A 10,756-nucleotide genomic window follows, 5' to 3' on the forward strand; every position below is an offset into this window, starting at 1 on the left:
AAAGAAAACCACAGACCAATATCCCTGATGAATATTGATGCAAAAATACTCAATAAAATACTGGCAAGATGAATCCAAGAATACATCAGTCATCCACCATGACCAAGTAGGCTTCATCTCTGGATTGCAGGGATGGTTTATCATACAAAAATCTATCAACGTGATCCACCATATAAACATTCTGAAAAAAGAAAAACCATATGATTATCTCCCTAGATGCTGAAAAAGCCTTTGACAAAATTCAACACCCTTTCATGATAAAGGTCTTGGAGAGATCAGGGATAACAGCAACATGCCTAAACATAATAAGAGCAATATACAGCAAACCAACTGCCAACATCAAACTGAATGGAGAGAAACTTAAGCCTATTCCTCTAAAATCAGGAACAAGACAAGGCTGCCCTCTCTCTCCATATCTCTTCAATAACTAAAGCTATTAAGACAACAAAAGGAGATCAAGGGGATCCAAATTGGAAAGGAAGAAGTCAAACTGTCTCTATTTGCAGATGATAAGACAGTTTACATAAGCAACCCAATAAACTCTACCAGGGAACTCCTACAGCTGATAAACACCTTCAGCAAACTAGCAGGATACAAGATAAACTCAAAACTATCAGTAACCCTACTATATTCAGACAACAAAGAGGCTGAGAAAGAAATCAGAGAAACATCAACCCTTACAATAGCCACAAACAACATAAAGTATCTTGGGGTAACACTTACGAAACAAGTGAAAGACCTATATAATAAGAAGTTTTGTGGCTCTAAAGAAAGAAATTAAAGAAGATACCAGAAAATGGAAAGATCTTCCATGTTCTCGGATAGGTAGAATGAATATAGTAAAAATGGCAATCTTCCCAAAAGCAATCTACAGATTCAATGCAATCCCCATTAAAATCCCAGCACAATCCTTCACTGACCTTGAAAGGATAATAATCAACTTTATATGGAAAAACAAAAGACCCAGGATAGCCAAAACAACCCTGTACAATAAAAGAACTTCAGGAGGCATCACCATCCCTGACTTTAAGCTCTACTACAGAGCTATAGTTCTGATAACAGTCTGGTATAGGCACAAAAATAGACAGGTAGACCAATGGAATCGAATGAAAAATCCTTATATAAACCCACACACATATGAACACCTGATTTTTGACATAACAGCTAAAAGAATACAATGGGGGGAGGAAAGAATCTTCAACAAATGGTGCTGGCACAATTGGATGATGGTGTGTAAAAGACTGCAGATAGACCCATGTCTGTCGCCATGCACAAAACTCAAGTCCAAATGGATCAAAGACTTCAAGATCAATCCAACCACACTGAACCTCTTAGAAGAGAAAGTAGGAGGTACCCTTGAATAAATTGGTATAGGAGACCGCTTCCTGAACATAACTCCAGGAGCACAGACACTGAGATTAACAATTAATAAATGGGACCTCCTCAAACTAAGAAGCTCCTGTAAGGCAAATGACACAGTGGACAAGACCAAACGACAGCCCACTGGCTGGGAAAAGATTTTCACCAATCCTAAATCTGACAAAGTGCTGATTACAAAAATATACAAAGAATTCAAGAAACTAGTCAAGAAAACACCAAATAACCCTATTTAAAAAATGGGGTACAGAACTAAAGAAAGAATTCTCAATAGAGGAAATCAAAAAGGCTAAAAGACCCTTAAGAAAGTGTTCAACATCCTTAGCTATCATGGAAATACAAATCAAAACAGCTCTGAGATACCATCTTACTCCTGCCAGAATGGCTAAAATTAGAAACACCAATGACAACTCATGCTGGAGAGGATGTGGAGAAAGGGGAACACTCCTCCAATGCTGGTGGGAGTGTGTGCAAACTCCTACAGCCATTATGGAGATCAATATGGTGGTTCCTCAGAAAAAAGGGAATTAGTATACCACAGGACCCAGCAATCCCCCTCTTAGGGATATACCCAAATGATCCCCATCCATGCAACAAAGACATGTGCTCATCTATGTTCATAGCACCATTATTAGTAATAGCAAGAACATGGAGGCAACCTAGATGCCCCTCAACTGAAGAATGTATAAAGAAGATGTGGCACATCTACACAATGAAATACTACTCTTCAGAAAAAAGTAATGGAATCTTGAAATTCAAAGGCAATTTGATGGCACTTGAAGAAACTATCCTGAATGAGGTAACCCAGTCACAAAAAGAGGAACATGATGTATACTTTCTCATATATGGATTTTAGACCCAGAGCAAAGGATCAACAGCCTATAATTCACACAACCAGAGGAATTAGGATACAAGGTGTATTCTAAGAGATTCATATAAAGTCCCTCACAGATGGGGGAACAGACAAGTCCCCCAGAGCACATGGGAAGTGGGGGTGGCAGTGAATGGAGAGAGAAGTAAGAGAAAGTAAGGGGGAGGAGAGGAAAGAATGTGCAACTAGGAAGATTGAGTCAGGATAGGAATAGAAGACAGAAAGGAGAGAGAAAGAAAAGCCAGAAGTTAGCTCCTTCAAGTTCCTCTCCTATGGAAGTTGGTACCTTTACCTTATAGAAAATGAGATGGTCTAGGATATTGCCCAGTTAGAGTGATAATGATAACATTGAGTATCTCTTATTCTTAAGATTGATTGATTTAGGACATGAGGCAAAGGATGAATTATGTGTTAACAAGGCAGAACAATGTATTATGAAGAAAATAAAATTACAGTAAACCTTCCATATATCAAAAATTGTGTACAATCAATTTTCCATTGAGACTTTTACATCTTTAAGTTGAATTCTTTTGCAGGACCTGTGTGTAGGAGTGGAGTAAAAGGTGCAATCTGCAGACTAATATATGGAGTGTTTAAAATGCTTAGTTCTATCTGGAATGTGCTATGTCCCCAGAAGAGGTAGGAAGGTTCTATTGAAACTTGTAAAACAAAGTGAATACTATGATGATGATTATAATGATGATGATAAAACTGAGGTTAAGTAAATAAAAAACTACTGAAGAAGTATATAAGTATATAAGTTACTCCAGGTTCAAATCAGAAAAGACTCAAAACCATCGACCCTCTGATTAATAGCTCAAAAAAACTTTCAAGACACAAGGGGAAAACCTCTCAAAAATGTGTAAAGGACCAAGATCTATTGACTATGAAGCAAATATAAAAGTATAGACTAAAATTGTTTTCTTTTCAAAGAGGAAGACTTAACAGCAATTATATAAAGAATTGGTTCTGGATGACTTCAATATCTATGCTTCAGTGGTTAAAAGCTTTTGTTATGCTGGCAGAGAACATGGGTTCAATTCCCAGAACCAATATTGTGACATAAAAACTTTCTATAAATTTGTTACAGGGATCCAATACCTACATCTTAATTCCATGGGCACCAGGCCCACATGAAATACATAAATATACATGCAAGCATAGCACTTATAAGACAAAATAAATTAATCTAAATATTTTAGATAAGATAGTTGGTCAGGTGGAAATACTCAGACTTCCTTAATTTCTTCAGCAATGGTATCTGGTTGTCATTTCTATAATACAAAATGGAAGTATTACCTACCTATGTTTGGTATATCGATCTAGAATTTACTGTCAAGAATGTGATCTCTAAAATTCCTGTTTTGTTTTTAAAAGTGGAGCTCCACCGTTTACCTTTTTTTGTTTACATATGTATAGAATGCTATTCATCACATAGCAATAACTGTGATTAGATATGAAGATATTGATAAATATACAAGTAAATAAAGTCAATATTTTAATAAAGTAAAAAAATAGCACTCAAAGAACAACACACACTGGTACTGATATAAAGTATAAGTATGAGAAGAAAGCAACACAAATCTACTTTGAGAAATGTACTGGCTTCTCAATGTTAGGAATCATAGGCACATATGGTAGTTTTGTTACTATCTTTCCCCTATCTTTCTTTTCTGTCAGCATTAGCTTATTTTTCTCTTATAAATATAGTGCAGTTTACATGGATAAATGTGTAATAATTTATAGACAAATGATAGATAATCAGGGTATCAGGTGTTAGTAATTTGTTAATTTCTGCCCTTTTATCTTGCCTTCTTTCATAAAGTAGATATTTCAGATAAAAATTTTTTTCAATTTTACATGCTAATCCCGGTTCCCCCTCCTTTCCCCCTCCTACTCCCCCCAATCTTCCTCCCACCCCTGTTTCTCACAGAGGGTAAGCCCTCTCATAGGGAGTCAATGAAGTCTGTCCCATCACCAAGTTGAGGCAGGACCAAGGCCCTCTTTGCTGTGTCTATGATGAGCAAGTTATCTCTCCATAGAAAATAGGATCCAAAAGGCACATTCATGCACTTGTTACTGCCAGTGACCCCACAAACTTCCCAAGCCACCCACTGTCACCTGCATTCAGGTGGGCCTAGTTAGTTCCTTTGCAGGTTCCCCAGCTGTCAGTCCAGAGTTGGTGAGCTCCTAGTAGCTCAGATCAGCTGTATCCCCATCATGATCTTGATCTCTTTGCTCATATCGATCCTCCTTCTCTTCAACTGGACTCCAGGAGTTTGTCCTAGTGGTTAGTTGTGGGTCTCTGCATCTGTTTCCATCAGTTCCTGGATGAAGGTTCTATGATGACAATTAAAGTAGTCCTCAAACTTATTAAAGGGGAAGGCCAGTTCAGGCACTCTCTCCACTAATGCTAGAGCCATCCTTGTATATTTCTGGGAAATTCCCTCGTCCCAGGGTTTTCAATAATCCCAAAATGACTCCATAAAGATATTTCTTTCCTTGCTCTCCCTCTCTGTCCTTTCCCCAGCTTGACCACCCCTTTTCTTCATATTCTCCTCCCCACTCCCCTTCTCTTCTTCTCTCTCCCCTTCCTCCTTCCCTCTCCCTCCGATGATCCCAATTTACACAGCAGAACTTACCTATTTCCCTTTCCTAGGAGGTCCATGTATGCCTGTCTTATGGTCCTCTTTGTTACCTAGCTTCCTGAGGTTGTGAACTGTAGTCTAGTTATACTTCATTTTACGTCTAATATTCACTTAAGAGTGAGTACATACCATATTTGTCTTTCTGGGTGTGAGTTACCTCAGGATGGTGTTTTTCTAATTCCGTCCATTTCCTGGAAATTTCAAGATGTAATTGTTTTTATAGCCAAGTAGTACTCCACTTTGTACATGTAACACATTTTCTTTATCCATTCTAAAACTGAAGCTCTTAAAATATTAAAACAGTCATTACTTTTGGGTTACATATTCTATCATCAGTTTTCCATTTGTAATGTTCTGCAAGATTATGTAGTAACTTGATTCTTCAATGCTTACATTGGTAAATAACATTTCAATGGGAATCATTGAGCCTTTCTCTGACTGTTCCATTCAGAAATTATCTATCATTGTTTTCCTGATTCAGTTCATAAAGACCAATGTCCACATTTCTTTAACCATTTACTAAGTGTCCCATTGTAATGTAAAACATGTTGACAATGTTCAGCTGATACATTTCTAAGATAAGAAAAAATATGCAAACAATTGCCAAAATGGAAGAACCAATTAGGGGCCAAAATTCAGACAAATTTCAAAGGGATAGAATACATTAAGTCAGGATATGCAGCTCTGATCATTAAGTAATTTTTTTTCAAAACAGGGATAAAGTTCTGTGAAACTAGGATAATTTTAAATGGTATTTTATAATGAGTATTTGAGGCTATGGAGAATGTTTGACATTGAACTAACCCATATATTTTTTTTAATTTTGCTTTTATTTTTGTTTTTTCTTTTCTTGAGGATGCAATTGATAATAATTTTCCAGAAGTGATTAGTAACTATCATCAATAGACTAAATGAATATTTTTACTCACAATAAACATTTGTTTGATTGATGATTCAAAGTGAATAGTAACAGAAGATGCCTACATATCATAACATATTTTTCATGGTTTTATCCCTTTGCACAATTAAGATGATTTCATTTTTATTTATTTTTTCATCTCATTTTTCTTAAGTACAATATACATGTTGGTAAATATTCATAAGTTACCTTATACAAAATTCAAATCATTTTATTCTTAGTTGCTAACAATCTAATGTATGACTACAAAAAAGAACATTTACCCATGTCTTTTTAGATGAAAACATAGTTTCTAGCTTTAAGATTTCACAAGGAATACATCACCACTTTACCATATCATACCTTTGTGTAAATCAGCTTTCTACCCATATATATATGGGTGTGAAAATGTTGAATTAAATATACATAGTTTTAGATTTGATAAATATTGTTAAGTTTCCACTCTCCTTTCAGGAAGGTATTTCTAAAGTAAATGTAGTTTTTAAACAAACTCCCACATTCATATAAACTCTTTGTTGAGAAGATTCTAGACATTTTATAAATAAAGGTGGCTGTTCTCTAAATTCATGCAACTTGCATTCTATTAGAACCAAAACAAAACCATTTGAATGTTTGGCAGTCTTTCCCAAGATTCATCAGGCCGTTTGTAACGTCCTCCTGTGGGTTTCTCAGTTTGTTGTTCCAAAACAGCTGCACCTAGGTATGATCCAATCTTACATATACTGAATATTTCCCCAAATACACACATCCATAGTGGTTTAATTTATGTCTGGTCCAGATATTAACAATAATTAAGAACACTCTAATGAAACTTAATGTTAAGTACATATTAATGTTCTTTTTTGATACATATTTTGTCCAAGAAAAAATATTTTTAAGGAGAAATCATAGAGTCGGTAATTGCACAGCCATTTTACAACACCCTTTCTATTCACTTAAGAAACATCAATAAACCATGGTCACCATAATGTCTAAACTAGATGACTGGATATAAATTAAGTTGCAAACTTCATTGATTGTGAATCAAGATTCAGTGTCTTTGCCTTTGTTACACATATCTGCAGCAGAGACCCAAGGAAGGGAAGGGAGCAAGGTTATACTTGTGTGGGGAGATGAGTAACCTTTTCATACTTAGGGGAAGTTAGCCCATGTTCTGCCGGTTGCCATAACCCCTAGGATGGTTGTCCTTCCAGTCATCCCACTGCTGCATTCTGTGGTGGGTGCCCTCACCTTCTCCTTCTTCCTTTTGCTCCAGCTCCTTCTCTTCTTGCTGAGTTGCTTTGTGGGACTCAGGTGGTGGTGCTTGCTTTTCGACTTCCTGATCTGATGGCAAAACCTTACTTTTCTGGTGCTGCTCATACCAGTCATTCACTGTCATAGTTGCCAGACTTGGGTATCCAGCTCCAAAGACTTGAGCTTGGGCAACACTTCGAGTGAGGATGAAGGGTTTCATTGGAGACCTCTCCTGAGGAGGCAAAGGAGAAGCTGATTTCTCACCAGAGAAGTCTCTTTCCCTCAGAATCTCTATCTCCTGGTCGATGCTCTCAATCTCATCCAAACTGATGTTAATCCACCTGCGAAGCTGAAGGAGGTAATACTCGCGCACACGTTCCTCTTCAGCCTGACCACTCTCCACTGCTGATTTAAGAGTGGACAGCCTTTGCTCCACTGCCTTATTTTGCTTGTATCTCTGGATTTTGGCCTGCCTTTGGGATGCCATGGCAATGAGGGTGGGCTCCAGGATGGCAGAAGTGGTTGGGTTTCCTTCCGGTGAGCTGCTCTGTGCCCAGGGCAGCTGAAAATCAGCCACATGGTAGTTGTGGCTCTGGGTTAGGAAGTTCATGAAGTACTCTCGAGCCTCCTGCAGGTGGTTGAAGCGATGGCTGGTGCCAACCAGCTTCAGTGTGAGTGCGCCCTTCAGGGCTGGGAGCATCAGGTACTTGAGGTCAGGGGAAGCAATCTCCTCCCAGTCTTCATTCTGGCTGAACAGATCGAGCTCTGATAACATGTCTGAGGCCTTCTCCAGGATTTCCAAAGCCCTCTTCACCTTATCCTGGATTAACTTGGAGCCCATGGGTTGGGTTGAGGCTTCCACCTCCTCCAGAAGTTGCTGTCCGGTTTCCAGCAGGTCCGGGAGTCTCAGCTTCTGCAGCTCCTCCTCAGATGTTGTCATCTTGGCAGAGGGAGGAACCCGGGAACTGAACCAACAAATCTTATATTGAACTAGTTTGTTGGAAAATTGCAAAATAAAAGATACAGTATGTAAACAAAAGAGTAAAAAAAAAAGACACCACAATACAGCATCTTAAAAAAGAATACTGATGTTATCCATAATGTTTAATGTTTTCAGATTAAGACAATATAGACATTTGAAGATTTCAGTATTGAAAAGATAAGATAGAAAATTATTTCAGTATGTCATATTTCTGCAGAAATTACATAGTGCTTTATAAACAAAACACTATATATTTTTCAGAGGAAAATATGTAACCAATATGAAATTAAGAAAAATAAGGGGCAAAAAATCAAAACTGTAAGACAAAAAAAAATGTTGTGAACATTTTCGTTGAGGCTACATGCTGAAACACTCGGCATTGCATGATACCTAGGGGAATTTCCTGACTCTTGTTTAAATTGACTCAAGATGAGACAAAGGAGAACAGAGGGAGAGGGTCATCACTGTTCTTCTTATCATGCCATCAAAGTGGAAAGACAAAGATTGGGCCTTCTATCTGACTTTAGAATCTCCCCCACACCAGGTCCTAGAACCTCCAACTTCCAGCAGGATGGCAGAAACACTGGAAATGGTGCTTCCCACTTCAGCAGTCATCCAGTGCAACTGATTTCAACAGGATATTAGGAGACTGAACAGCATGTGGAGACTTCACTGATTATTCAGACCACTCCATGACATTTACCATGCTTGAAAACCTGCAAATGCTTTCAAGTAAGAGATTTTTTTCTTAGCCTTGCCAACTGTAGAGCAACTGAAGTTAAAAATAGTATTTATGCAAATAACCCACATACTTCATGATCAAGAGCAAGTATGACAGCACAAGTTCATCTGAGTAAATTTCATTGACAATTATGAACTGTACGTATATCTTCGTTAATATACATTTGTTCCTTTATATTTGTAAATAAAATAAACACAGTCTAATGGTATTTATTTGAGTGTTAACATTTACAGTATGTGTAAGAAATGGTAGGGAAACATGGCATGGGCAAATGTTCCTTCTTTCTTTATAAGGGAGCATAAATTTGATCCCCCTACTTCAACAAATACATGCTATATTTAGTATTGAAATGAAAATGTAAAACTTCTGCTCTATTGAACACAGCATTGTTTTCCACCATTCTTCTCTTTGTTTAAGCCCCTTCATTTTGTGGTCACAGGAGTCACTGGTTCCCCACAGGTTAATGGGCCATAGCATTCTGAAATGTGGGAAAGACTTGAACTTTTACCAGAATTATGTAGTTCATTTTCAATCACTATGCATTTATCTTATGCAAAATCAAAAGATATAAAGTTAGTCTCCAAGAAATGAAGCTCACAACAAAAGACAGACACTGCTTTAAAACGATGGAATGAAAAATAGTATTCCAAGCAAATGAACCAATGAGACAATCTCTCTTTTCGGGTATTCAACAAAACAGACATCAAACTAAAACTAATGAGGACATACAAAGTATTTAATTGCATTCACATTAAATGAAAAACACCTAAAGAAGATATTATCACTCTACATATATAGCAAAAAAAAAGAGAAGAGAATGGAAGATTCAAGAGGGCTATTATAAGGACCATGTGCAGAAAAGAATTTTGGAATAACTGCATACAAAGATTTGGGGGGGGGGATTTCAGTGTCTTTCTCCATGGGATTGTTTTTAATCATGGAATACTTTTTTCCTACCACTTTTGAGAAGTGACTTAATACCTAGCTAGGCTTGGTTACAATAAACTCAGAATAACAAACAGAAGAATAATTCTATCCCAATTTTCAGGAATCTTAGTCTCTGTAGCATCTCACAATTGTTCAGCCAGAACACATTCAACATTTTTTCATGTTAAATAGCACCACATTGGGTGATCAGGAACAACACTGAAGGAAGACTTTACTAAGTACTTAAGGAGAGGAAATAAAACAAAAAGCACCTCCAAATAAGCCAAGCCCATAGTGACACCAGTACATTCAGAAATTTCATCTAGTACATTCAGAAACCTTGGTTTACCTCAGGCTGTTGAGGATGTAGAGTAAGAAGAATCCTTGTCCACTGCTGGTAGAAGAGCAAACTTGTACAGCCACTGTTGAAATCAGAGTGGGGTATCCTTGTGAACCTGGGGATAGATCTACTTCAATATCTAGCTGTACTGCTCCTGAGAAAATAATGAAGAAAACAGTATATTCTATTACAGAGACACCCATTTCATTCATTATAATTAAAAACATGAAACAGCCTGGATATACATTAATGGGTAATGAACATGTAGTACATTTACACAATTAAATATACCTCTAATTTACAAAACATGATCATAGAACTCATATTTAATGAGGGGAAGTAAAACATGTCATCTTGGTGGGTTACTCAGTACTCCAAAGACAAAAATAGTATATAATCACTTAAATTTATCCAAATTTAGCATTTCCTCATTACAAAGGAGATAGATAAGATCCTTAAATCCCACAGATGTAAGGTGTGGAGTAGGAGAGTAGCAGGCAGGGAAACTTTTCCTGAAAAAAGGAAAATAATATAAGTTATTTGGAGACACACAGAGACTGATAATAAAATGGAAAATAAATAAACATGGGAGAAAAGAGAAGATAGGGAAAAATATCCCAAGAAGGATACCAAAAACTATAGACCATTTGAAAGGTGTTATGGAAACCTACTCCAGTAGATTTCTTTTTTGTTTTGGGCCTGTCCAGGAACTAGCTC

At 37.1% G+C, this 10,756-nt stretch overlaps 1 protein-coding gene across 2 annotated transcripts; it reads right to left on the reverse strand.

The window, feature by feature from the left end:
* Positions 1-6,944: 6,944 nt before the first annotated feature.
* On the reverse strand, positions 6,945-10,214 carry LOC127213702 (immunoglobulin-binding protein 1b). Of its 2 annotated transcripts, none has more exons than XM_051174165.1 (2): positions 10,049-10,214; positions 6,945-8,013 (listed from the first exon to the last, which is right to left on the reverse strand). In XM_051174165.1, the coding sequence occupies exon 2, from the start codon at positions 7,986-7,988 to the stop codon at positions 6,957-6,959; it is 1,032 nt and encodes a 343-aa protein (XP_051030122.1). In that variant the 5' UTR covers positions 7,989-8,013; positions 10,049-10,214; the 3' UTR covers positions 6,945-6,956. The 2 variants fall into 2 exon arrangements, with proteins under 2 accessions (XP_051030122.1, XP_051030121.1); XM_051174164.1 differs by having other exon boundaries at positions 6,945-8,038.
* Between the last annotated feature and the right edge of the window lie 542 nt (positions 10,215-10,756).

The sequence above is a fragment of the Phodopus roborovskii genome, unplaced genomic scaffold (genome assembly GCF_943737965.1).
Source record: "Phodopus roborovskii unplaced genomic scaffold, PHOROB, whole genome shotgun sequence".
In the NCBI taxonomy this organism is placed as follows: Eukaryota; Metazoa; Chordata; class Mammalia; order Rodentia; family Cricetidae; genus Phodopus; species Phodopus roborovskii.